Raw genomic sequence first — 26301 nt, 5'->3', positions numbered from 1 at the left:
CCGCCGCCGCCGCCGCCGCCGACACCTCATCAATGCGTCCAATGCGTATGACATGAACATCATCCCATCTTGCATCCATCCATCCATTCCAGTTGCCAAAAACGACATCGACAACGACAAGCAACGACAATCACGGCCGCAGCAACGATAGCAGCGAGCACAAACAGGATTGCTCAGCCCCCACTCTGCACCCTTCCTATCCCATTCACGAGTCATTCAACCAGCCCCGGCCCTTCTCACTCCAACCCTACGACAGTGCGCGACAGTTCACCTTCGCCACGACGCGACTTACTACAAGCATCCGCCCCTCCCACGCCCTTCCTCCCCCCCTCTCCCCCTAGTCACACGACTGGCAGCAAGACAAACCTGCACGCGCTGGTCTCATACTCTTTACGCGCTCCGCCTTTGGCCATCAGCCGCCCACATCGGCTTGCTACTTGAGTACCGCTCACACCTCGACTCGTTACACACTCAATCACCCGCCTTGAAACCATGTCTCAGTGGTCGCAGCAAGCTTCGTTAACCCCGTCGCGCCCTGCCCCAGCACCTCCAGGAGTGAAGCATTCTCCTTCAGGCTACTCGGCGCCTGCGCGCTCGACTCCACGAGACGCAGCAGGTCCTGGGTACCCCTCCAAGATGTATGGCAACTCCTTTCCTGGCCTTAGCCCAGCTGGCTCCACTACCTCCAATGAAGTCGTCAGCGCCATTATCCGCACGGGCGCTGCCCAAGTTGGCGGTGAAGGCTTCATGATCCCCTTTATGCCATGGCCCAAAAAGTGGCTGGTGTTGACCGTCAACGAGCTTCAAATATTCAAAAGCGAGGTGAGCACCTGGACGTCTGCCCAAGCACGACACCTGACCTCTTTAGCAAGCGTCGTCTCCAGCATTCGTCTGCCAATTGGCCGAAGTAGTGGACGTTCAGCGGGTCAACAACAGGGCGTTTTGCGTGGAAGTCGAGATCAAGGAGAAGATCATTTATCTTGCGTTCAAGTCGGACGAGGAGGTGTACGGCTGGATGGAGGACATCTACTCGCGTTCACCTTTAATGGGAGTGAGCCAGCCAACAAACTTTGTCCACCAAGTCCACGTTGGTTTCGATCCATTGACTGGTGGTTTCACGGTCAGTTCACCTATCCGCGTTTTTGGACGTGGCACGCTAATGCTGTCGTAGGGCCTACCGCAGCAGTGGTCCAAGCTGCTGACGTCGTCTGCCATCACCAAGGAGGAGGCTGCTCGGAATCCAGAGGCAGTACTGGATGTGCTGCAGTTCTACACCCAGCAGCAAATGGGACAGGCGGAGTACAGCCCATCGGTCATTCTGTCCGCGTCCCAGCCCCCCATTGCACCTCGTTTCCCCCCCACGACGGGGCTTAGTGGGCAAACGCTTCCGATCGCAACGCGTGACGCACCGCCAGCTCCACCGAAACCTCTGCCGCGGCATGATGTCTCAAGAGACGAGGTAAGCTATTATCGTATCCGGCGTCACTAACCTAGCAGCCCAAGCCCCATCCTGATTCTCGGCAACCACCACGGACGCTCACCGCTGAGCGTAAGGCTCCTGCCCCACCGCGGCCACCAGTTGCAGCAGCCAAACCTGTGGAAGCAAAGCCTGCTAGCAGCCAGCCGAAGGCGGAGCCCTCGCCTGTGCCTACACGGCCAGTCAAGGGTCCCGAGCCTGCGCCCGCAGCCTCGCCTTCGGCACCTGCTCCTTCTCGTCAGGTCGAGCGGCGAATCAGCACCATGAATGAAGCCCAGATTATGGACAAGCTGCGATCCGTTGTCAGTGCCGATGACCCATCTACCATGTATTCCAAGATTAAGAAGGTTGGCCAAGGGTACGTTGTCTTTCTCGAGCAGTGCTGACGGATCAGTGCATCTGGAATGGTCTACGTTGCCAAGACACTCTCTAATGGCAAGAAGGTGGCCATCAAGCAGATGGACCTCGCCCAGCAGCCTCGCAAGGAGCTCATTGTCAACGAGATCATCGTCATGAAGGAATCTCAACACCCAAACGTTGTCAACTTCTTGGAATCCTTCCTTGTCAAGAGTACCGAGCTCTGGGTCGTGATGGAGTATATGGAGGGTGGTGCCCTCACCGACGTCATCGAGAACAACAAATTGACCGAGGAGCAGATTGCTTGCATCTGTCTCGAGGTGCGTACCAGCCTAGCGGCTCTGGCTGATTGGTCCCCTCTCAGACTTGTCGCGGATTGCAGCATTTGCACTCGCGCTCCATTATTCACCGTGACATCAAGTCGGACAACCTCCTGATGAATGCCTTTGGAGAGGTCAAGATCAGTGCGTCACCTAGCACCCTTCCTGTCACCTGCTGACCCAACCAAGCCGACTTCGGCTTCTGCGCCAAATTGACTGACCAGAAGTCGAAGAGGGCGACGATGGTAGGCACTCCTTACTGGATGGCCCCAGAAGTCGTCAAGCAGAAGGAGTATGGGGCCAAGGTGGATATTTGGTCGCTTGGCATCATGGCGATTGAAATGATCGAGAACGAGCCACCGTATCTAGACGAGGAGCCTCTCAAGGCCCTCTACCTCATTGCCACCAATGGCACACCGACGCTCAAACAGCCGGACAAGCTCAGCCAAGACCTCAAACACTTCTTGAGCGTCTGTCTTTGTGTGGACGTGAACTTCCGCGCAACATCAACAGAGCTCCTGAAGGTTCGTGCATGATGCCAGGGACAAACAGCTCACTGTTGCAGCACGACTTCTTACGGCTCGCTTGCCCGGTCAAGGACCTTGCACCGCTGTTGCGCTTTCGCCAAACCTTGGTAAGTGGCATTGTGAGCAGGAATGCTGCCCGTTGCCTGCTGAAGTCAACTGACACTGACGCATCTCTACAGGGATAAAGACGATGAGGTGTAGACAGTCCCGCAAAGGGCCCTTATGAGACAGAAGTTGCGGATGGATCACACCTGCACGGTATCGGGCGCTCGTGTGTTTTGGGAGTGGGATTGCTTTGCTGTAGGCTGCACATGAAGACTGACTGACGGCTGCTTTACCGCAATCGGGTCTTTCCGAGTAAATGACTGAGAACCGCAGATCATTACGTAATGGTCCTTAAGTTTGGTCACGTGATACCCCGAACATCGCCACTGTCCTCGGCCTTCCATAACTCCGGGTCTCCGGCATTTTCGACGCGACAAGTATTTCTTGTCCATCATCTCGTTTTCGTCTCTTCAACAACCTACGTTTTGCAGAAACACCTGTAGACATGGTATGTTCCTCCCAAGACAAGAGACGCGCTATTTTCTGACGCATAACTTCTTGCTCTCGCAATGATTGCTATTTCACAGCCCAAGGCCACTTCCTCTGCCACCAAGACTGCGGGCAAGCCCCAGCACAAGTTCTACGTGGACTACTCGGTCCCGGCCAACGACAACGTCTTTGACCCGGCTGCTTTCGAGAAGTTCCTCCACGACCGCATCAAGGTCGAGGGCAAGGCTGGCCAGCTCGGTGACGCTATCCAGCTCACCAAGGAGGGTGCGTAGTGGAATCCGGACGAAGAAAACGCTATGCTGACTGGAACCAAGGCAACAAGCTCGTCCTTACTTCGCAGATCCCCTTCTCGAAGCGCTACCTCAAGGTGAGACTCTGAGGACCAGTTGACGGGCAGGGCCATTCAACTAACGCGCATTAGTACCTTACGAAGAAGCACCTGAAGAAGAACTCGTTCGAGAACTTCCTTCGGTGAGTATCCCATAGACTTACCGGTGGCATCTGGTTCTGACCCTCCAGCGTTGTTGCCACCTCCAAGGACACCTACTCGCTGAGGTACTTCAAGGTTGACCAGGACGAGGCCGACGACGAGGAGTAACTTCTCCTTGTCAGAGACGTTCGTACAAGGATAGCACGCCAGTGAGCGGCGTTCATGTATGGCATGCTTGTTTCTGGTGACCCGGACTCTGCCTACCAGGCTTGACTCACGTCCCATTCGATCCGTGGGCTTATTAGATTTCAAGCAGGGCACTTATGGTCGTAGGAGCTGCTCGCTGTGCAAGGAAGCCGTGGTTGTGCAGGCAGCAGTCATTTTTTGTGAGCAACTTGCAGACTGTCTTGCCTTCTGGACCAAAAGAGGGTTCGGCAAGCTCGGCGAGCGGTTGGCACGTGACTGCCCCTGACCTCCACTCCTTTGGTCCATTTCTGTTGTCATTGTTCTCAATGCTGTTTGCTTTGTTCGACACGAGGATAATCTCGCACCTGTCTCTTCCCATATATCCCACACGTCCTACCCACTGCTGACCTGCCAACCATCTCCTACATCCACTTTCACCTCACTCTGCGTTCCCCGCTACCACATTCCCCGCTACCACAATCTTCCTGACTCGCCAAAGAAAGAGGATGGGGAAGGCAGCCCCTCTGGTGAAGACCAACCTGCGCCCGCAACTCCCTTCTCGAGCGACGGGGGCGCAAGCAATTCAGCGTCTTTTCCGCCTAAGCTCCAGCAAAGTTTGCAAGAGGGTGGAAAAGATCGTGAATGATAGCAGCGACTGTAAGTGCGGTGCTTGCCTGTTGCTCGCCTCGAGTATCAAGACTCACAGGACCCAGCTGCCACGCCCTCTCCACTACCCGCATCATCGCCGCCGCCCCCACCAGGGGTGCTGGGACCAAGCTGGTCGCCTGTACTAGCACAAGATGAGCAGACGGAGTGCAAATCACTGCTTTCGTTGCGCACTTGGTTCCTTCAGCACTTAGGGGACCCTTATCCTTCCCCTCAAGAGAAGAGCCGTTGGGCGGGCCTCATGGGCGTGACAGTTCGCAACGTGGACTCGCACTTCACCAACTGGCGGCGCCGCTCGAATTGGAACAACATCAAGCAAAACTGGGCGCACGGCACCAAGTCGGGCATGGCCAACCTCATTAAGAGATACGAATCCGGAGAAGAAACGCGAGAGGAGGTACGAGATCTCATTCAAAAGATGAAGGCGTACTTCTTGGATGAGAAGGTTGGTGAATGGGTGGTTGACGTGAGTACTGTACTGCCTGGCAGCGTCCGGAAGGATACTGATGATGGCCATGCCGACGCAGATTCTACCTCCCGATTTCCGATCAGTCGGCTATGCCTCAAGCTCGACGGCAAACGATGAAGTTGGCCGACCCCAAACCCCGCAGGCACTGGTGGGAAACAAGAGCTCGCGCAGGCTTTCCTCTTCGGAGGCCACAAGCATCGTGACGCCGTCAATGATGTCGACAGCTAGCGGGATAAAGCGCAAAGCGGACAGAGACCACAGCGACTCGACGCCGGCGCCACGAAAGCGTCGTCTGCCACGGAAGGAGGAAGCAACAACTTCTCCGCTCGCGGTCCAAGCTGCTGGGGGAGCCGCTGGGAAAGCCGACTTCAGGTTGAATCCGTTCCGGACAACTCAGTTTATCTCCTCAGCTTCCTACCCCACAACTTGCATATCGATTCCGCATGTGCAACAGGCCCACCTCCCCAGTGCCGATGGCTCTCTCGACTTTGGAGTGCTCCCGCCGTCCACTTCTCCCGGTCTTCCTAGCTACGTCAAGCCGTACGGCGGCTTGCACCGCTCCCCCTTGACTCCACCCGTCACGATTCAAAATCTGCAAGGTTCGACGAGAAACGACATCATGAGCACGCCTCCTCTCAGCCCAGCAGTCTACACCGCCATGTACCCGCCGATATGTCTGGACTACTCAAGGCCGTACAGCTTCAACCCCAGCTGGCTTGGCTACCACGGGCCGCTGTTGGGTGAAGACTTGTCTCCTACATAGCGGCTCACTGAGTGTTCACATTCACAGTCAACTGCGAGTGGCCGGAATGCGGAACCAGCTTTGAAGCTACCATCACGCTGCTGCACCCCGCTCCGTGCTCACTGGTCACATTTCTCGGCCGCCTTTCCATGTATGTAGAACCGATAGAGCATGATGTTTAGTACGGGCTCGGTACTTCACACTTTCCAAGCCGAGGAGCTTCACCTGAGCTGGGGGTGAAAAGACTGCGGAGTGTCTGGATAGTCGTATAGACGCCAACGACCAGTCCGAACCCGATGAGAAGGCAGTCGAGCAGCTTCTGCCGACGAGTTGTCGCGCACCCCCTGAGGTGAAGCATGGGGGGGTAGATGAAGCAAAGGGGGATACTGTGCAGAGTCAGCTCATGTCGTGCCAATCGGACCGACTGCGATGCACGTACCAAGCGAAAGCGCCGATGAGGGACACAAACTTGTCCAGCTCGGAAGACCCTGCCCATGACAGGAGGGAGCAGAAGATGACTGTCCCGGCGCGGAAGATGTTCTTTTGCCATTTGACCTTGGGGTTGTGCTTGCCGCTCCTGGAGAAGAGTCCAGTCTCCATGATGCGGACGGCAGGGAAGAGCTGCAGGGGAATGGACAGAAGGATAGCGAGCGAGTCTGGGATGTCAGCGGCTGCCAGGAGGGTCTGAGTCGTATCTTACAGAGGAACTGGACGCCCTGGACAAAGTGCTCCTCCTGCGGAAGGTTGACAATGACAACGGTTTGCACCTTGCTGCCGTACGCTGCGTAGCCCAGCACGCCAAACGTGGTGAAGAGCGTGGCCACGATGATCATGACGCCGGTTAACGCGCCGTGAATCTTCTTGGGCTCCTTCATGGATTCGGCAATGGGGATAACGCTGTGGAGTTAGTGGCTGGCGTCTCGCCTGGTGCCCTTGCGCTACCTACAGGCCGATACCCTCGAAAGCAAACACGGCTGTGCCGATAAGCAAGGGGAAGTCCCTGGGGTTGAACGCCACAACATCGGGTGGAGGAAGGCCGTTCTTGGCAATGACTGAGATTTCCGTTCCGCCAATGTAGAGGACTGAGTGTCAGCAGAAGGGCCATGACTAAGGGACTTACGGCCGAGCAAGATAAAAGCGTCTGCAACCAAGGCGGTGAAGGACAACTTGGCGAGGTTGCGGATCATGGAGAGAGGGAGGAAGAGGAGGAGCTGAGCAAAGATCAAGTATGACGTAGGGATGTCATGCGCGCAGTCGGTGACTGCAAGAACGAAAGCTCGTAGGTTCTCGGCGACGAAGATGGTGTAGGCTGGGCCCGAGTCAGGAGGGCGCTCGCGGTGTGTCAAAGGCAACTGACCTGCAACGAAACCGATCTGAGAGACGGCAATGGAAGTGAGGATGCTGAGGCGCATGTACTTGCCGTACAGGTGACCACCCATGTCACCAAACGACATTGGGACCTTGAGGTAAGTGTCCACGAGGAGAAGGAACGACCACAGCGAGATGGCGGCGATGGCGAGGAGGACGACAGTAGAAAAGAGCATACCTGGGCGATCAGCTGGATAGAGAAGCCTGCGACCTACCTCCATTGTAGAAAGCCTTGGCCATGAAGAGAATGCCTGTGCCGACAAAGCCCTTGAGGAGCTGCGACGAGTCAGTTGCCCATCGCGTGAGGTACTCACCATCAACCAAGCTTGGGTGACAGTGGCGGTGCCCTGGCCCGGCGTGCTCTTCTGGCGCTTCTGCCTGCCGTGGCTCATCGACCTCTTGAGCAGCGGCGAACGTTCATTGGCAGCCCGGGTACCTGGGCCGGGTGAGCCACCGCGCGAGGACGAAGCGAGGCGGCGGCGGCCCTCCTCGGCCGCAGCCTGTTCCGCCGCTGCCTCTTCGTCTTCGTCTTCCAGATCCTCGTCTTCATCGAGGTCTTCACCGGCAAAGTGGCCGTAGAGGTATAGGAAGTCGATGACGTTGCGGACCATGGGGGGCGCATCGTCTCCGCGCTCGGCTGCGCGGGCCGACACAAAGTTGCGGCGGAATCCTCCGGGCTCCTTGATATGCTGAAGGGTGGGGTCGACGATATCGCTGCGATCAGCATGCGAGAAGGACGCCGAGCGGCCTGGACGAGGGCGATGGTCGTTCTGCCACTTGTACAAGTCGTGGCTGGAGGTGTTAGCTGGGTCCCAGTGGCAAGTGAGTGAGACCTACGTGACGTCCATGCCTGGGGCATCGTACGGGATCGGGAAGGCGTCGTCGTCGCGCTTCGACGTGCTGCCGTAGCCCGAGGCCGAGCTGTCGCCTGGCGGCGCGTCGGACGGCGGGCCTGCAATGCTCCCGCCGCTGGGCGAGCCCGAGGGGCTCACGCGGAGCGCCGGAGTGCTCGACTTGGAACCACGCTCGTCGGCAGTCATGAGGTGGCGGCGGAGGACGCGTGCCTTCTCCTCGTCGGGGACCTCGTCAATGTTTGAGAATGCAGACTCGCCAGCCGCGGGGGTGGAAGCGCCAGGCTCGGTCTCGTCGAACGGGTCGTCGTTGTCACCGCTGGCGGGGTTGGGGGTCGGGTCGCGGGAAGCGGTGAGCGCGCTCGAGAAGCTACGGCCCGACAGTGATGTGCGCGTGCCGAGGAGGTTGGGGTCCGACTCGCCGCCTGCAGCCGCCGCGGCCATTGAGGGGCGTCTCGACGTCGACGAGAAGGAAGCACGTGGTGGGCGGACGGGGATCTGCTGCACTGGCGGCGTGTTGACAAACGAGCTGGCGGCGGCGGGTGGGCCAGACGACGACGAGTCGGCCTGCTGGAGCCCGGGACGGACCGTCGCGGTCGACACGTTGCGCGGCTGCGATGCGGAGGAGGACGAGGACGAGGTGCCCGGCGGGGGCGCGCCGAGGCCGGCGGGGCCCTTGGGGGGCGTAGTCATTGTGTGCGATGCGATGCGATGTGCGGGGGGTGGGGATGCGAGGGCGTATGCAAGAGTGCGCTCCGTGTGTGGGGGAGTGCGTGCGTCGTTGTGTATGAGCGTCTAACAAAAGGGAGGGAGGAGCGCGGCCGGGACGAGTGATATGGGGTGGTGGTGGAGATGGAGTGGTGTTTGGCGGTGCATGTCATTGGGGGGAGGGAGGGGAGGGGGAGGAGGGCTCGTCGTCACGGCCAGGCGGGTTGTCGTAAGGGGCAAGTGGCATGCTGCAACTCGCTGGTGCCTCGTCGCGTGTGCAGCGCGTGTCATTGTTCGGAGACGGCCGACGCGCCGCGAACTGCATCCTGCGTCCTCTACCGCTACGGATGCACAGGCTCGACAGCGGCTCGAGACAGACGCCTGCAACGACATGGACAAGAAAACTACACTCGCGTCGCCGTCGTCGCCGCACTTTGCCATACATTGCCTTGATTAGCGCAATCAGAGACACCCTCGTCTCGCCCAGATCGCCGTTTTTTTCCTCCGACATCCGCAATCGCGGAATGTCACCACTACTACGCGTCTATCTCTGCATGTATCCACCGCACACCCAGTTCGTAGCCGTGGCTCGAATCCTAGGCGCAGGCAGCGCTCGTAACCCTACAGGCGGTCAGCTACACGCCTCGTCCACCGCGCTGCACTCACTTGACACCGGCGTAGGGGCCCGAGTGGGCGCCAAAGTCGAGGTACTCGACAAAGCTCTCAATGTCGGCCGTGAGGTTCATGCTGTCCTGGCACGACTGGGCGAGTCAGCAGCGGCACCTCGAACCCCGCGCGCGCCCACTCACCGTGCTCTCCTGGCCAGGGCACGCGACATACGAGGTACCGGCGGCGTTTGCGATCCAGACCTCGTTGCTTGACTGGCGGAAGCCAAACGAGCGCGGGGGCAGGGTCGGGACCAGATCGTTGTAGTTGATCATGTGCTGGGCGCGGTCGCCGAGCTGGGCGTCAGCGGCGCCTCCCTACAACACTCACCGTCGCGTCGACATAGTCGGCCCAGGCCTGGTTGCCGACCCTGGGCGAGGCGAAGAGCCTGGCGTACACTGTCGCGCTGGTGCCGAGCAGGTTCTGGAGGTAGGTTGCCGTGAGGTGGCCGACCGCCGAGCCGAGCGAGTGGCCCGTGACGATGACCTGGGTCGCGCCGGCGTTGACCGCGTTCTGGACCACGGGGCCGACGGTGCCGGCGACGCGGGTGAACGTGTTGTAGAACCCGTGGTGGACCTGCACGCCGTCCGCGCCGGGGAAGTAGCTGCCGGACGGGGTGGTGAAGTTGAACTCGAGATCGTCGGCGAGCGACTGGATCGAGCGCGTGTTAGTGCCCGAGATGGACACGATGATGTGCGAGCCGTTGTTGGCGACGTAGAAGTAGGGCGTGGCCTTTGCGTCGCCGCCCTGCGCGAGGACCGCGGGCTGCGCGACAGCGTCGCAAGGGCCGCCACACGACCACGACCAGACCGCGCCGCCGCAGTATGCCGCGCTGGGGTCAGTGGGGCGGGGGAGGCGGGCTTACGTAGCGTACTGCGCCAGCGGGGCCCAGGTGTTGACGACGTCGGGGCTGAGGCCGACCGAGCTGCGCTCGGCGAGCGTCACGGGCGCGGGGGCCGCAAGAGCGAGGGTGGGGAGGAGCGCGGCGATAGCGAGGAGCTTCATGTCGGCGGAGTGTTTGCCCTCGTCCCCTCGTCCCCCAGCACGCCTTTTATACCCACCGAGCACGAACAGAAGACACGTTCATCGCTGACTCAACACAGTGCCGACGACGGCGATGCCCAGCACCGCGCTCGGCGTGCGCAGCGAGCAAACGTGCAAACGTGCCACTATCGCACAACATGCCACTGGTACGCTCGCGGCGGTTGGCGCCGGTGAGGCCGACCGGTGAGGCCGACGGGTGGCAAGAATAGCACGGCGCCGGCTAACTCTGCGCCACGGAGCGCTAACGCGATGGCTGGCGACGAACGTTCGGGTGCTCTCGGCGGCGCCGGCGTCTGCTGAGCCTGGGGCGTGGGCAAGGTGGATGAGCGCGCCGCTGTACGCGGCGCGCTGCGGCGCGCTGATGGGGCAATCGAGTGCGAGGCGAGGCGGTTTCATGGGGATGCTCCACCCCGGCACAGCGACGCCGCGAGCACGCGCACGCACGCACGGGCAATCTGGCCGCGGGCCGGGGTGCCGTGCATGCACTGATAGCAGCGCACAGGCCAGCGAGCTCGATACCCGGGGGTTGGTGGTGTCGGTGCGCTCAGCGCCTCGGACAAGGTTTAGCGCTGAGCAGAGCCAGGGGGCGCCACACGCCACCGTTCACGTGCCGGCTGCGTCGAGGAAATCAGCGGCGCCGGCTCCGGAGATCTCGGAGGGCTGCGGTCGTGGGCTGCGGTCGTGGGCTGCGGTCGTGGGCTGGCAAGCGCGATGCAACTGGCGAGCAATGCGACCTGGCGAGCGCTGGCGTAGTTGGGCCGGGCTGCTTCTCCACCAAGAGGAAGAGAAGGCAGCTAGAGAAGCGCGAGTACGTCATCCACATCCACGCGCTCGCGCGACCTGGCGCCGAGGGCCGAGCGCGCTCGCGTGCGGCGCGTCGGGTCGCGCCCGGGGTCCCCGGGTAGTTCGTCGCCGGGAGGAGCTAGTCAGCCGGCGGCGGAGCGCGCCGCTCGCGACGAGGCGACGACGACGCGCGCACCACGCGGCGCGAGCTCAGCTGACCTGCTGACCCCATCCACAGCCTCACTGGCCAGAATTAGCGGCGCGGCGCACGCCTCGGCCCCTTGTTTCGCCCTTTGCAGCCGACCGTTTCAATCGCCAGGTGTGTCACCGGTGCGAGGGGCTCGGCGGCAGGCCGGCGCCGGCGCCACTTCTCGCCTCTGCTCGTCGTCGTCGAGCGCTGCGCTGACCACAGCTCCGGAAAGCCGTGATTCCTGCTTGCCAAGTGCGCGCGCGCGCGCGCGCTCTCACGCAGGCCGCCGCTTCTGGTTCTGAACCGGCTGCCTTGCCTCGCTTACATGCGGGGTGGGCTTGGGGTGGGCCCGCACCGCCGGATCGGGCGACCCACAGATCCGGAGACTCCAGTCGGCCCGGGGGGCAGGCGAGAGTGGAGACTCCAGGTCGCGTATAAAAGTCGGGCTGGGTTGGCTGCTGGAGCGTCAACTCGACACCAAGCCTCGACACGGCAACCACCCTCGACACAATGCTCCGCACCCTCGTCGCCCTCGCCACCGCTGCCGCTAGCCTCGTCGCCGCCGCGCCCGTCGAGCGCGCCGGCGCCTGGGACCTCTCCGCCGACGTCGTGGCCACCTGGCACCCGATGGCGCACTACGCCGCGTGAGTGACCCCCGACAGCAGCCCGCTTACCCCAGCGCCGTGTACTGCGGCCCCGACAGCGTCCGCTCGTGGTCGTGCGGCGTGCACTGCGATCACACCACCAAGCTCAACATCCTCGCCACGGGCGGAGACAACGGGTACAACCCGTACTGTGAGTGGGAGACTCGCCGCGCCGCTCGCAGCTGACGCCGCTCGCCAGACTACGTCGGGACCAACGGCTCGCACGTCATCGTCTCGATCGCCGGCACCAACCCCCTCTCGCCGGACTCGATCGGCATCGACATCGACTTTGACCTCGTCAACGTCGACACCAAGTACTTCCCGGGCTCGTCCGGCGTGCAGGTTCACCACGGCTTCTACGGCGCCTTCACGCGCATGGCCGGCGCCATCGGCCCGGCCGTGCAGAACGCAGTCAAGGGCGGCACCAAGCAGGTCCTGGTCACTGGCCACTCGCTCGGTGGCGCGCAGGGCCACCTCGTCGCCACCTACCTCCAGAAGCTGCTCGGCTCGAGCGCGACCGTTTCCGCGCGCGTCTTCGCCTCGCCCCGCGTTGGCAACCCCGCCTGGGCCAACTACGTCGACGCTACGGTGAGTGGGGTGAGCAGTGAGTTGGCTGACGCCGCAGCTCGGAAACCGCGCCCAGCACATGGTCAACAACAACGACGTCGTGCCCCAGCTCCCGCCCGGTGACTGGGGCTTCCAGCAGTCGTCCAACGAGATCTGGATCACCCGCCCCGGTGGTACCCAGTACCGCGCCTGCCCCGGCCAGGAGAACTACGTGAGTGTGATTGCTGGTGCTGGCTGACGCCCAGTCGTGCCAGGATGGCCTCGGCATCGTCGGCGCTGTTGTCAACTTTGCCCTGTACCTCGACGCCGCGGTCCACCTCGGCCCGTACGTCGGCGTCTGGATCTCCAGCCTCGAGTGTGAGTACTAGGCTGGGTCTCGGCACGATTGGTCCTCGGCAAGTAGTTCGTTCGGTCAGAAGTGGTGGCGGGGTGGGTGGTGGAGTAAACTTGGGAGTGACTCAACTGTAGACAACATGAATGATCTGAGTGGTGACAGTTCTGTGTGCAGCGACCCCTCCACTACACTCTCCCGCAGAGGCCTGCCCAAGTCGTCGTGACACCCAGCGGGCCAGGCCTGGATCGTGTCGCCTGGCGCGTCTCAGGCGACACCTGGGCCACCTTGACCGTGTCGCCTGGAGTGCATCGTCTAGCTGACTTTGTAGATGCGCCTCGTCCAGAAAAAGGTACCCATGTTGTCGTTGCGGCGCTTGGCGATGAGCTCATCTCGAAGCCTTAGCGCCTCTGCACGATCGAATGGCCCCTCAAAGTAGCTCTCAATCTCCTCGACAAGCTCCTGGGAGAGATGGCGGCCGACGGTACCGAGTAGCGGGCTCCACTCCTTTTGTTGGGGCGGGACGTTGGCAGTCGAAAGGACTGGGGTCATCGGGTCAACGAGGAAGAGGGCCACAAGCTTGCGATGCCCAGGCCGTGTCTTGTCCACCAACTCGAACGGCTCAACCTTGTGCAGAAACACGTTGGGGAAGGCGAGCAGACGCCCCTCACGCGTTTGCACACTGCCGAGATCTAAATGGCCCTGCCCGTCCTCCTCCTTGTTGTAGTTGGGAGCGTTGTGGGGATACCATGGGTTCGTCGAGCCGAAGGACAGCCTGCTTGGCGTCACGTTGTCAACGTCGTAGTAGTAGAGAGCGGTTGCACAGATACGCTCGTTGATGAGTCCCTCGACATGCCACTTGCCGCCGTGATACTCTGGTTTCTCCGGAGTGAGCTCGATGTTGGTAAACTGGACAATAACCTGGAGGCGAGAGGTGTCCGTGTATGGCTTGAACCACTGATGTTGCTCATGGGGGTGCTGGTATTTGATTCGACCAAAATCGTCTCCGCATGACGGTTCCGGTTGCGTGATACGGTGCGTAGATTCAAACCACTTGTCCAACCTTGCTGATTGTTCGACTGCGGTCTCACGGCCGTCGTCCGGCAAGGATGGAGCATTCCATCGGCTGCACTCTCCTCTTTCTCGGCAAATGGTCGGCACCATGCATTCGGTGATGCGGGTGTCGGTTGGTCGAATTCGATTGCCCACCAGCCTCTTACGCTTCTCTTGCCGGTCCTTGGCCTTGATCGCTCTCCTTGAGAAGCCGAGAATGGGCCACCTCTCACTCCAGTCCATTACGCGGCCGTAGACTGCTGACCACATGGGAAGCGCGGCGTCGATGAGCTCTTCCACCACACCGTACAAGTCACGGTGCTTCACTGGGTGAAGATTGTTGATGTATGACACGATCCGTGCCTTGCCGCTCCCGACGTCGACATTAGCGGGAAGCCACTGGAATCGGCGCGAGAACTCTGTGTCGAGGTGGGGGTGGGCATCTTCCAGAGCAACGGAGATGCAGTTTCCTAGGCCGTAGGATGCCAAGCAGCTATCGACATGAATGTCGCGATCCGTGACCAAACGTGTCCTGCCGTAGACCAGAGGGAAGAGCGATGGGTTGATGAGGACGTTCACCTGGACGCCGTGTTAGGAACCGCGAATGGAACACAACTCACAGTACCGTGGCTTCCTGGATGCCAGTCCTTTTCGTCCTCCGGAATATTTGAGAACGGCGTTAGGGCTTCAAGAAGCCGCGTGCGTAGAGCCGGAGAAACAGCCCGATCCGACTTCAAAACTGCGCCAGCCCCGTCCAACACCGCGACGATGCCGGATCGCCGGTACTCCTCGGCCTTGAATCTCAGCTCGCGAAGACAGTAGTTGAACATGGCGTCGGAGAAACCGTCCTTGAGGAAGGGGAGGTGGTCCTTGAGGCCTTTGGCAACTCGCTCCCGCCACCGGGCGACCGTGGCGGCGTCCCAGTCCGAACGGCTCCCCAGTGCCCTGGCGATCTTGGCCCCAAACCGATTGCTCGTTGATAGGGGCAGGGACTTGCTTTCCCAGCCTTCATCGTCAGTCGCCTCGTTGATGAACCAATAGAGTGCCCGCTCCCGAACATTGGCGAAGTTCATCTCAAAGTCGTAAAAGACGATGGGGAACCGCTTTATCTTGTTGCCCAGGTACAGATCGAGCGGAGCTTTGTGACCTGGGATGTTGGTGTCGTCGAGCGGCATGCTGTCGGTTTGATGAGGGTGAGTGCGATGTTGCAAGGCCAGCGTGAGTTAACGCTGTTGTGAGGTGACTTGTTGGGAGGAGTCGGGGAAGACAGGCACGGACTGGTGTGGTCGGGCTTTCCAACCAAGAATGGGAAGGTCATCTGGGCTGACTGGTGGAGAGAGTGGACGGTGCCGATGGGAACGTCGTCGTCGATCGAGACGCAACATGTGTTATGGGGCTAGCCATAGTGTGCAGCTGCCAAACCCAAGAGAGAGAACGAGAAACAGGAGAGAGGAATGAGAGACAAGTTGAAGATGGAAGCCAGGTCGGGGTAATAATGGCCAGAAGGGCCAAGCCACCATGACGTCATCCAGAGACCGCCGCACTGACTTGTGTGTGCCACGACGACGGAGAGCGAGGTCGATGCCGAGGACAATAAAACCATGCGTGGATGAGAAGCGCCGAGTGTGTGTGTGCAGGAACATGTACATACATGTGTGCGCGCGTATGGGTGGGTGCGAGCTCGCGGCTTGAGCAGCAGGTATAAAGGCGGCTCAAGTCGGGCACACCGCGTCCATCCAACACCACAACCACACCATGCCCGACTACCATGAGCAACTCGCCCAGCTCGGCCAGTTCGCCCGCAAGCAGTGGCGTGCGTCCAACCCCTCCCGCCCAGCTGAACCCCAGTGGACAACTACAAGAAGGAGCACGACGGCGCGGTCCCGGACCTCATGTACGAGCCGACGATCGCCGCGCTCCAGGCCAACACGCACATGTGCGTGGTGGTCAACGCGTCCATCGAGTTCCTCGCCCAGCAGTACATCTCTGCCCGCTTGGCGGGGGACATGGATCCCGTCCTCGCTGTGACTCCCGAGCTGGTCATCACCGCGCTCTACGACGACATGGTCGGCATTGGCCTCTGGGTGTGTGCCATGTCCGAGCGAGCTGACCCTCCCAGAACACCCGCATGTTCGCCGCCGCCAACCCAGGCGCGTCGCATCCGAAGCTTGAGCGCATCTGTCGCGAGCTCCAGGACGCCGGGAAGGTCGTCGGAAAGTACGAATTCTTGCAGCTCATGCACGATGGCCGCCAGGGGTCCGACTCGGATTAGGATCCGTGCGCCACTTCGAGTTGGAGGAGATGAGTAGAAGATGAACATCAATCATGAAGTAAGAGCGTTGCAACCGGACACCCGTCCCTCGGCTACCTCTGTCAGATCAGTTTTATGTCATTGTGCATAGGATACTGACGTGCCCTCCTGTATTCAGCTGCTCGGCCCGAGGACGCGACACATAGCAGGTGGCGGCGCCACAACTCTCAGCTCCTTCTCCACGTTAATCAGCACCGACTGCAACGCCGCGGCACTGGAAGCAGAGACGCAGAGAGCGCCCAACCTGGCGCCGCAGGTGGGGCGTCGACGACCCTGTCCTCGTCCTTACTGTGCGCCTGTCCAATGGCTAGAGGGAGCTGGCCGTGCTCGAGCTCGTCCGCCGCCGGGTCCAATGTGAGCTGGTGAAGCTCCTTGATGATTACATAGTCAACGCCCTCTGGCTCGTCTTGGTTGGCAGTGGACGTCAACGGAGCCTTCTGCTTGCCACTCCTGCTGCTGTCGCTGCTGTTCCTAAGAGCAGACACCGAGGGCACTGCGGTTGTGATGTTGTCCGAGCTGCCGGACGTGCGAGGCGTTGCCCAATGAAGTGTCGACGGAGGGAATGGGCGTCCCGGCGGAGAGAGATGGGCGTGACGGGTTTCTCGTACGAAGCGAGGGCGTCGTCGATAACCACGCTGCCAGCCTCCGTGACAATGACGCCGCGGAGGACGGACACAGCAGCGCTCGGTTCAACGCCGTGAGGTGATGTGGCACAGCCACAACTCTCGGCTAAACCCTCATCTCCCGCAAATCAGCACCGATTGCAACGCATTGGCACTGGAAGGATAAACAGAGAGCGTGTGAGCCAGGCGCAGTCAGGCTGTACTGGGAGCGTGGCAGAGTGTGCGAGTGATGGGCGCGGCTCCCGCCCGCACTGTCCTTGTCGTCCGTTGGTTGCTGGGCGAAAGCAACTGCGAGACGCCAACCAACGCTTGCAAAGCGTCAGTACTAGAAAGATGGACTGACAGGGGTCGTTGCAACGGGAGAGAGAAGCGGATGGGCGTGGTGAAGGCGTGTGGTGGGAAGACGCCGTGATTGTGCCCCAGCCCACCGGTGCGCCGGCGCGCCGTCCAGCCCTTCCCCTCAATCCCAAACATAGATTGGGATTGCCCGTCGCCGCGTCGCCTGGCGAACACCACATGTCATGCGCCACCATCCCGCGTTGCGATAATTGCTCGATCAACACAGGCCAAACTGCCTTCGCACCCCCATCAACTGCATCGCTGTTGTCCGGCACCGACATCCTTTGAGTGAGGGCGTGGGAAAGGGCGCCAATCTGGGTTCTGGATTGAGTGTGCTAGGGGATGGCATGGACAGGTCGCTGACGAGTCGTCTCGCTTCTGTGCGTCCCCCAGTTGGGCCGTTCAGGTATATATTGTCTTGCCCGACTCACTCTCCCACCCAAAACCCCCTCTCCTCCAACACGACCCTCCCCCAATCCCCTCACCCCAGCCGTCATTGCTACCTCGTCCACTACAGCACCTACACCCAGCAATATGAGCACTAGCCCCGAACCCATCCCCCTCGTCCGTCTTCTGAACGAGACAATGGAAGCGTTCAAAAAGGAGATCGATGACAAAAGTGTTCACCTCGACAGGTTCAAGGAAGCGGCTATGCAGGTCTGTCTGGTCTTCATCTCTTCATCATGATGCCCTGCCCCAAGCCGACTGACTATTGCAGACGATGAAGACTTCGCGCTATACCGACTGTGCTCGAGCGGGCCAGCCGCAGTATGTTCTTGACCATGACCTGGTGTCCAGCCTCGTGCATCGTATTCGCGTAAGTAGTTTGGATATGTGCTTCGCTAACCTCCCAGGAGACTCTGCAAGAGGTCCCGTACCAAGAGATTGTGAACTCGGTGCTGCACCTTCTCTTTCAGACGCTGTTGTTCGGGCAGGCAGTCCACACCCCCGGCCGGGTTCAGCTGTGGGTGGAATCACGCATCAACACGATCCGTGCTATGCCCCCCGTCGTCAACAACCCTCAGCTGCAGGCTGTCATCTCTTCGGTCCACGATGACCTTGTGGGTATCGACTACTGCCTACTGTTCATGGCCGTAAGTGTTTTGCTACCCAGATGAGCAACACTAATCCCTCAGCGCTTCCCCGACGACATCCCGGCCCAGGAGCCTGACGCACGCTTCCTTGTTCACCTCATCGACGTGCAGAAGGGCATCTGCCGAGCCCCCGGTTGCCAGAAGCCCCTCGTATTTGAGAGTGACAAGAAGTGAGTATTCCATCTCTACTCAAGAATCAGCTCCTGACGATGGTCACAGGCACACCCTCTCCTTCAGGCGCGTTTGCGGCCGCAAGGTGATCAACCTGGGCAGGGGTATTCCCGCCTTCGACGTTTTCCCTGCTGTTTGCTCCTTCAGCCGCTACCCCTACTCGCTCAATATCACGGACATCCTCGCCCGTCATGTTGAGGTTGCCCACGCCGAGTGCTGCTAAGTCAACGCGTGGCTACAAGGTGCCACGTCACCCCCACGACTGGAAGAGAACCATCCCGCACCAGTAAGTCGACTCACCGCCGTCCACCCTAGCGCATGACTGACATCCTCAGGTCCAACAAGGTCCCACCCATGTGATGTACGCTGTCGTGAACCAAAAACATAACCAAAACCCCACAAACGTGAGCCTCTCGGTGCACCGAGTGTCGCGCTAACAGCAGCAGCCCAAAAACATAACCAAAACCAGAAAACCCTATCAACCTTAACCACACGTTCATGTCCCATAGTTTTAGCGATGTCGTTCTACGATGCATCTGTGAATATTGTACTTTGCCCGCCTCACTGGTGTGTCGTTCAAGTTCAGTCCTTGTGCTGCTCGACGCTAGACTCGCGCTGTTGCGACGGTGCTCCTCGATGTGCCACACGGTCCTTGCCACACACCGCCAATTGCCCTTACGTAACGCAACATTTCGAAACCAATATATTCATTGCTGCCGACTACAAGCCGCCACCAATGTATAGACCTCTGACAACTCCAGACTAACAAGCACTTAGAGCTTGTCGTAGTACTGGTCGTAGGTGGGGACGTCAGGCTTAAGACCCTTGCGAGTACGGATCTTGACGGCGAGCTCGTTGACCTTGGAGCCCTTCTCCGAGGCGTCACCGCCGAGGAGAGCCCAGTGGTCGAAGACGGCCTGGGGGAAGGCCTGGCCACCGGTAGCGGCACGGAGGTCGGCGTTGAAGCCGAACGACTCGGCGACAGGGAGGTACGCTGTGAAAGTGTCAGCATTGTGATCTGCGGTGTAGGTGGAGGTCTGGTGGAGGTGAGGTGGAGGTCACGTGAGTGTGGCAGAAAAACCGCCACACTCGCGCCGATCCTCCTCCTCGACCTCCTCTCGACCTCCTCGACGTCTCCTCCAAGTCCTATAAGACCCAGAACGAAGGGAAACGTCGATATTTGATAAAACTCGCCCTTCATCGTGTACATCGGCGTGCCAGGGCGCTGCTCGGCCGAGAAGACCTGACCACGGCGAACGTTGAGGACCGAGTAGACACCACCCTGAGCAGAGTCGGGGCAAGCAATCTCGACCAGGAACATGGGCTCCTGGAGACCGGGCTTGGCGAGGAGCTGGGCGGCGTAACAGACACGACGGGCAGTGGGGATGATCTGTCCACCACCGCGGTGGATGGCGTCGGTGTGGAGCGTGCAGTCGAGGATGGAGAAGCGGATACCACGCATGGGCTCCTCGGCAACACCACCCTCCTTGGTGGCCCACTGGAAGGCGGCGACGACCGAGTCCTTGATCTCGTTCATGTACTGAACACCCTTGGAGGCGTCAAGGAAAAGGTTGGGGCCGGTGGTGTCGGGACCGAAGCACCAGATCTTACGGGCGTCGGTAACGTCCCAGCCGTAGGTGTCGGCGAGGTAACGGGCACGAGTCTTGGGGTCGTCACGGGGAGCGACGCGGCCCTCCTCAATGTCCTTGGTAAGCTCCTCGTCGAGAGGGTCGGCCTTGACCCAGAGACGGTTGTGCTTGTTCTGCGACTTGGAGAGAGCGATCATCGAGGACTCGGCCTGGACGGTCTCACGGTAGCCGACAACGGGGTCCGACTTGCGGAGGGGAACACCGGCGTGGTCGTTCTCGAGGTCCTGGAGACAGATCTCGAGGTGGAGCTCACCGGCACCGGCGACGATGATCTCACCGTTCTCACCGATCATGGTCTTGACACAGGGGTCCGACTTGGAGAGACGCTTAAGACCCTCGACAAGCTTGGGGAGGTCCGAGGCGTTCTTGCACTCGACGGCGACCTGGACGACGGGCGAGACGGAGAACTTCATGACCTTCATGTTGTGGGCGGTCTCCGAGGTGGTGATGGTACCCGACTTGAGGAGGAACTGGTCGACACCGACAAGACCGACAATGTTACCGGCAGGGCAGTCCTCGATGGACTCGACGGTACGGCCCATCATGAGGACGGTACGCTGGATCGACTTGATAACCGAGTCGTCCTTCTTGCCGGGAACGAAGTTGGGGCCCTGGATACGGACCTTGGGGCCCGACGAGACGGTACCCGAGAAGACACGGCCGAAGGCGTAGAAACGACCCTTGTCCGAGGTGGGGACCATCTTGGAGACGTAGACCATAAGGGGGCCCTTGGGGTCGCAGTCACGGATGGCAATGGCCGACTCGTCGTCCATGGGGCCCTCGTAGAGGGTCTCGACACGGTACTTCTGGGCGGTGTGGGGCGAGGGGAGGTTGATGACAATCATCTCAAGGAGGGCGTCACCGGCAGGAAGGAACTTCTTCATGACGGTCTTGAGGAGCTGCTTGCCCTCAAGGTCCTTCTCGTCCGACGAGAGCTTGATCTCGAGCTTCTCAAGGAGAGTGGGGATCTCGTCCTTCTTGAAGTTCATGATCGAGTCGAAGATGCGGAAGATGGGGTCAAGGACGAACATGTTGAAAGCACGCTCGGTGCCGTCGGCCTGGGCCTTGGTCCACTTCTTGGTCTTGGGGTTGAAGTAGTTGTCACCCCAGAGCTTGGGCATGAGCTTGTTCTTGTCAACACCGAACTTCTTGGCGTAACGGGTGGCGAAGTTGCGGAGGGTGAAGGCCCAGCCGTGGAGACCCGAACCGAAAGCGACGGTGCCCTGGTCGGGGTAGACCTGGACGTCACCGAGGACGGGGTCGGTGTAGGTCGAGATGATGACGTTGACCGACTCGACGGTACGGGTGAACGACTGGTAGAGGTCCTCCTTGGAGACCTGGAGCTCGAGGAGAGCGCGGTCGACCTTGTTGATGACAAGGACGGGCTTGACACGCTCACCGAGCGACTGACGAAGGACAGTCTCGGTCTGGACACAGACACCCTCAACACAGTCGACGACGACAAGGGCACCGTCGGTGACACGGAGAGCGGCGGTAACCTCGGACGAGAAGTCAACGTGACCGGGCGAGTCGATAAGGTTGATCAGGAACTCGTTGCCTAAGAGGTGGTTAGCGCTTGGCCAAGTGCAGCGAGATCGGCGTGTGGCACTTTCGGGTCCGTGCGCACAGCCCTCCCGAAACTAAAAGGACTCACCGTCAGTCTTCTGCTTGATGTCGGCGACGTCGTCCTTGTCGATGGGGAAGTACATCGAGATGGCGGTCGACTTGATGGTGATACCACGGTCGATCTCGTCCTGGCGAGTGTCGGTGAAACGCATCTCACCGGCCTTGCTACCAGCAATGATACCGGCCTTGGAGACAAGCGAGTCGGTAAGAGTCGACTTGCCGTGGTCGACGTGGGCAATGACCGACATGTTACGGATGTTGGTCGGCTTGTCCATCTACAAGATGTTAGGCTGATTCTACATTACCAGGGTCATGAACCGAAGCTTTGTCATGCGTGGCTGGGTTGTCCCATCCACGTTACAAAGCTTCGACAAATGCCCATTTGACCAAGTCGGTGGTGGTTTCACCACGGACGAGAGCCCCGTTTCACTCACAAGCTGACGGATCTCGTCGACGGTGAAGCTAGACGTCGTCAGTACATGCTTGCAGTCGAGTTGGAAGGTGGATGGACGAGTGACAAGCGATGCAGTCGACGACAAGGGAGAGTCGCAACCGCCAGAGTGCCACAAACGTGCCACTGCAGCTCCACGCTTGCCAGTCCGCTCGTACCGCTCGTGCACACGCGCATCTACCATCCACATGTATGCAGTGGAGGCTCGATGGGTGGACGAAGTGTCGAGCACGGACCAAGCCGGGAGCCAGGGTCGAGATGGGGGGTTGCCACCGAGAGAAATTTCATCATGAACCTCTCGGGACGCCGCCATTCTTGCTGACTCGCCGGGTCTCGCCACCGCATCGCTGACCGACTTGCCCACCGACACTAGACCACCAGCCCCGCAGCAGACTGTCGAGATGGATAGCATACGAGGACACGTCGGCGCTGAAGTGGCGAGTGGACGATAGCCGTCGGCCACAGACCGACCAGGACAAGAGGCCTCAGCGACGCAAAATTGATGCGCTCGCCCTCTCGCCGCTGATCAGACTGCAGCGTCGACGGCAGCCGTGACAGAGCTATCGGAGACGATCCCAGAACCAGAGACAAACTCGAACAGACACTCACTTGACCTGTGACTTGTCAGCAACATGTCCCATACTACGGCCCAGCCGTTTGACCGCCATGACGCACCATTTTGGATGATCTTTTTACGGTCTTTTTAGATTTTTAGAAGGGGGTGGCGAGAGCCGAGGGAGGGAGTGTTGATCTCGGACTAGGAGCTTTTATAGCACGCAGGTGCGAGATGATGGAGATATGTATCAGCAAGATGTCTGATTGTGAACAGCGCCGGGGGGGAGTCTGCGTGCAGAGCCATCCAGCCAGCCAGTGGGGGCGCATTGCCAGCGAGGGAGGGTATGGCTCCGCCCGCGCGCCCGCCTGCCCAGGCGTCATGCCCCCCGCCGCACCCACCCAAAGGCGCTCAAACCCTGCACTGACAAAAAAAAGGCATGGTTTTTTCGGTGTTATAAATTTTGTGGCAATGGACGGACTTGGCCGCTATTGGAGAGATTTTGGCCGGGGCAGGGGGGTGGGGCAGGGGGTGGAGGTCGGCCAGACCTCCACCTCGTGGCAGTTGGTCCCGCATCGTCCGCAACCGGAAGCACCATGCACGTCGATGCGGTCATTCGAGGCGTCGAGCCTGGCACCACCACCACCACACTCTTCGCCGACTCGACACCCTCGGCCTCTTGCTCACTCTCGCCACCCACACGGCACCGGACTGGCCCAACATGACAGAGTACACGACAGTGACTCAAGGGCGCTCCAAGCGTAGCACGGCGGGCAACCGGTGAGTTGGTGGTCCGTGTCTCGGCGCGTCGACGTCTTCCTCGCGTCCGTGTTTTGTTGTTGTTGTTGCCACCCAAACGCTGGCATCTACCACGTCCCAATCCTCACGGACGCCGGATCCGGCCAGTCCAACTCGAGACGAAAGCGCCTGGTTGGAACACCGGAGCATGGCATCATGACCGCTTGCAGCCTGACTCAGCAGTCACATGCAGAGCGCTGTTGCCAATGCGTGATCCCTTCTCAGATGTGCGCGTGCAATCTGGCGTTATCTATCCCTGCGGGCTATCAGCTCGGCCGTCGCCGCCAACCCCCCCATGCATAGGAACTTACTGACAATGATAGCATGCGCGAGCTGTTGGAAAAGGCGCACGAGGAAGACGAAAAGGAAAAGGACGGCCTGTTTGCAGAGGAAGAAGATGACGCCGATTTCGAGGCTCCAGGTGCGTCTTCCTCGGCCGCGCGACTGCCTTCCCTACCCAATCCTAACCCCGCCAGTCGAGCAACGCGATGTCTTCATGGACGAGTTCGCCGACACGGACGACGAGGTCGAAGACGAAGACGCCGAGGAGCGCGAGGTCCGGCGCGAAGAACGGCGCAAGGTGCGTCGGCGCCGCATCTCCACTCCTCTAACCCGCCCAGGCAAAGCAAAAAGCAGGATTCAACCCCCTCGTCAAGATCCACCGAGCCGGCGAGTCCTCCGGTCCCAAAATCTCGACCGAGGCGCTGTCGCTGCTGGATCCAACAATCGACCCGACCAAAATGGCCAAGTCGACGCTGGTGCTCGAGATCAGGCGACAGAAGCGCGAACAGAAACGCCTGAACCGGTCCGAGGCGCGTCGGTCAAATCTCCGCGCGTCGACGTTGCGAACGGAAGAAGACCTCAAAGAAAAGCAGGCCGCTGAGAAGGCTGCCCTCGCCACGAGCAAGAAGGGAAGACGCGCGCAGCATGTCACGGGCGAGATTCGCGGCGCCCGGCCCATGACCCAGGACGAGCTCATCGCCGCTGCGCTCGAGGAGGAGGAGCGCAACAAGGAGGCGCTCACCAACTGGCTGCAGCGCGAAGAGGAGCGGCGGGAACTGCGACGTGTTGGACGGAAGCGCGTCGTCGGACCACGCATGACTTGGATCAGTCGCACCGTCGGCAAGCTCGTCGAGGTGGTGGGAGAGCAGAGTGCAGAGGGGGGCGACAAGGGGGAGGAGGCTGCTGGGCCAAGTCACAGGCCGGGCGACAAGGCCACGGACGAGACGGCCGGCGGCGACAAGCCGGGCGAGGACAAGGGAAGCGACGACAAGCCTGTCGAGGGGGAGCCTGCAGCTGTGGCTGGAGACGGCAAGCCAGATGCCGAGGCAACCGACAAGGCGGCGGCGCCTGCGCAGTCCCCGCCCAAGCAAGACGAACTCAAGGCCGCGACGCCTGAGGGCGAAGCCGCCAAGGACGACACGCCCAAGGACGACGCAGCCAAGGCCGACCCACCCAAGGCCGACGAGCTCAAAGCCGGCGAGTCGAAGGAGGCCGACGCGCCCTCTGCGACTGCTGGGACCTCCGCCACGACAGCACCACCCCCAACGCCAGCCGACAAGGTAGACACTGCTGCTACCGATGCCGAGGCTCCCAAGGCGGACAAGGCGGATGAGCAGCCCACTCCCTCTCCCGCTCCACCATCTTCAGCCGCTGCCGCTACCACATCTGCAGATGCTGCCGCTACCACATCTACGGACCCTGCTCCTGCCACCGCAAACGTTACGAGTCCCAAGCCAGATGGCGAAAGGGCGAGGGACGCCGTGCCCGCATCGAATGGCTCTGCGGAGCCCGCTGAGAAGGCGGACGCCGAGGCCAAGGATGAGGGGGTTAAGGCTGCTCTCGAGCCGGCAAAGGACGACGAGGTAAAGGCTGCTCCGGAGCCGACCAAGGACGGCAGCGTACAACCTGCTGAGGACAAGCCACCCGGTGACAGCGAAGGCCCGAAGCAGGATACCACAGCAACTAAACAGGCCAGCCCAGCTCCCACCCCAGCGCCAGACACCGCCACCGCCCAGTACATGCGCAACTACCTCATCCTGAGCGAAGTGCCAGGCGGCCTGCCGGCCGAGCTCGACCTCATCCTCGGCGACCACGTCGACTGGTCGACCGTCAAGGTCATCCCCCCACGCAACCGCCCGATCAACCGGCGCCCGCCACTAGACCTGATGACGGGCCAGCCCGCGCGCTACCGGCACCCGTCGACGGCGATGCCGTACGCCGGGACCGAGAGCTACAAGACGCTCGAGGCGCTCCTGGCGCAGCGCTACGTCTGGAGCCCGGCCGGCTGGTGGGCCGGCGGCGAGGCCGACATGGGCGCCGACGGCGTCGCCGACGTGCCGGGCTGGCGCGAGGCGGTCGCCGGCGGCTGGCTGAACGGGCACGAGGTCGTCGAGGAGGTCGACGTGCCGGAGGACGAGGTGATGGAGGGGGCGGTTGAGGAGGAGGAGGAGGAGGTGGTGGTGGAGGAAGAGGGCGAGGAAGAAGAGGAAGAGGAGGAAGAGGAGGAGGAAGAGGACGCGCCGCCCGCCAAGCGGCGTAAGACAGCCGCCAAGGGCAAGGGCAAGGCCAAGGCGGCGCCGAAGAAGGGGTCAAAGGCGGCCAAGCGGCCCGCAAAGGGCGGGAAGAAGGCCGCGCCGAAGGCAGCGGCCAAGGCGAGCAGCAAGGCCAAGGCGGCGGCCGAGGCGGCGCCGAAGCGCAAGTCGGCGCCCAAGCGCAAGAAGAAGTAGTTGTACACCCTGTTGTCATAGCC

General features: G+C 60.8%; 11 protein-coding genes across 11 annotated transcripts; 7 read left to right on the top strand and 4 right to left on the bottom strand.

The window, feature by feature from the left end:
• Positions 1-492: 492 nt before the first annotated feature.
• Q8F55_005216 (uncharacterized protein) lies at positions 493-2866 on the top strand (the record flags this gene model as incomplete). Its single annotated transcript, XM_069353706.1, has 9 exons — positions 493-822; positions 869-1120; positions 1172-1459; positions 1498-1835; positions 1872-2154; positions 2199-2298; positions 2344-2678; positions 2720-2788; positions 2861-2866. 9 exons carry the CDS (start codon positions 493-495, stop codon positions 2864-2866), a joined length of 2001 nt encoding a protein of 666 aa, XP_069208348.1.
• A 365-nt stretch (positions 2867-3231) lies between these two features.
• Q8F55_005215 (uncharacterized protein) lies at positions 3232-3834 on the top strand (the record flags this gene model as incomplete). Its single annotated transcript, XM_069353705.1, has 5 exons — positions 3232-3234; positions 3314-3500; positions 3551-3603; positions 3658-3707; positions 3756-3834. The coding sequence occupies 5 exons, from the start codon at positions 3232-3234 to the stop codon at positions 3832-3834; spliced, it is 372 nt and encodes a 123-aa protein (XP_069208347.1).
• Positions 3835-4759: 925 nt separating this feature from the next.
• Q8F55_005214 (uncharacterized protein) lies at positions 4760-5215 on the top strand (the record flags this gene model as incomplete). The annotated part of the gene is made up of 2 exons (XM_069353704.1): positions 4760-4963; positions 5150-5215. The coding sequence occupies 2 exons, from the start codon at positions 4760-4762 to the stop codon at positions 5213-5215; spliced, it is 270 nt and encodes an 89-aa protein (XP_069208346.1).
• A 692-nt stretch (positions 5216-5907) lies between these two features.
• Positions 5908-8641, bottom strand: Q8F55_005213 (uncharacterized protein; the record flags this gene model as incomplete). The annotated part of the gene is made up of 9 exons (XM_069353703.1): positions 5908-6115; positions 6169-6385; positions 6430-6626; positions 6676-6811; positions 6850-7038; positions 7087-7275; positions 7313-7373; positions 7412-7889; positions 7935-8641. The coding sequence occupies 9 exons, from the start codon at positions 8639-8641 to the stop codon at positions 5908-5910; spliced, it is 2382 nt and encodes a 793-aa protein (XP_069208345.1).
• A 611-nt stretch (positions 8642-9252) lies between these two features.
• Positions 9253-10327, bottom strand: Q8F55_005212 (uncharacterized protein; the record flags this gene model as incomplete). Its single annotated transcript, XM_069353702.1, has 5 exons — positions 9253-9277; positions 9323-9417; positions 9466-9618; positions 9653-10154; positions 10188-10327. The coding sequence occupies 5 exons, from the start codon at positions 10325-10327 to the stop codon at positions 9253-9255; spliced, it is 915 nt and encodes a 304-aa protein (XP_069208344.1).
• A 1522-nt stretch (positions 10328-11849) lies between these two features.
• Q8F55_005211 (uncharacterized protein) lies at positions 11850-12918 on the top strand (the record flags this gene model as incomplete). Its single annotated transcript, XM_069353701.1, has 5 exons — positions 11850-11983; positions 12019-12134; positions 12183-12571; positions 12609-12761; positions 12796-12918. 5 exons carry the CDS (start codon positions 11850-11852, stop codon positions 12916-12918), a joined length of 915 nt encoding a protein of 304 aa, XP_069208343.1.
• Positions 12919-13196: 278 nt separating this feature from the next.
• Q8F55_005210 (uncharacterized protein) lies at positions 13197-15109 on the bottom strand (the record flags this gene model as incomplete). The annotated part of the gene is made up of 3 exons (XM_069353700.1): positions 13197-13802; positions 14091-14513; positions 14555-15109. The coding sequence occupies 3 exons, from the start codon at positions 15107-15109 to the stop codon at positions 13197-13199; spliced, it is 1584 nt and encodes a 527-aa protein (XP_069208342.1).
• Positions 15110-15689: 580 nt separating this feature from the next.
• On the top strand, positions 15690-16206 carry Q8F55_005209 (uncharacterized protein; the record flags this gene model as incomplete). The annotated part of the gene is made up of 3 exons (XM_069353699.1): positions 15690-15747; positions 15783-16018; positions 16054-16206. The coding sequence occupies 3 exons, from the start codon at positions 15690-15692 to the stop codon at positions 16204-16206; spliced, it is 447 nt and encodes a 148-aa protein (XP_069208341.1).
• A 1535-nt stretch (positions 16207-17741) lies between these two features.
• Q8F55_005208 (uncharacterized protein) lies at positions 17742-18695 on the top strand (the record flags this gene model as incomplete). The annotated part of the gene is made up of 5 exons (XM_069353698.1): positions 17742-17864; positions 17926-18024; positions 18062-18301; positions 18344-18471; positions 18521-18695. 5 exons carry the CDS (start codon positions 17742-17744, stop codon positions 18693-18695), a joined length of 765 nt encoding a protein of 254 aa, XP_069208340.1.
• Positions 18696-19245: 550 nt separating this feature from the next.
• EFT2 (translation elongation factor 2) lies at positions 19246-22839 on the bottom strand (the record flags this gene model as incomplete). Its single annotated transcript, XM_069353697.1, has 5 exons — positions 19246-19466; positions 19667-21679; positions 21776-22022; positions 22182-22209; positions 22808-22839. The coding sequence occupies 5 exons, from the start codon at positions 22837-22839 to the stop codon at positions 19246-19248; spliced, it is 2541 nt and encodes an 846-aa protein (XP_069208339.1).
• Positions 22840-23472: 633 nt separating this feature from the next.
• Positions 23473-26278, top strand: Q8F55_005206 (uncharacterized protein; the record flags this gene model as incomplete). The annotated part of the gene is made up of 4 exons (XM_069353696.1): positions 23473-23531; positions 23873-23970; positions 24026-24129; positions 24170-26278. The coding sequence occupies 4 exons, from the start codon at positions 23473-23475 to the stop codon at positions 26276-26278; spliced, it is 2370 nt and encodes a 789-aa protein (XP_069208338.1).
• Positions 26279-26301: the final 23 nt, after the last annotated feature.

This window comes from Vanrija albida (assembly GCF_041260175.1).
Source record: "Vanrija albida strain AlHP1 chromosome Unknown contig_4, whole genome shotgun sequence".
NCBI classification, from domain to species: Eukaryota; Fungi; Basidiomycota; class Tremellomycetes; order Trichosporonales; family Trichosporonaceae; genus Vanrija; species Vanrija albida.
This window is presented reverse-complemented; position numbering and strand designations above follow the sequence as displayed.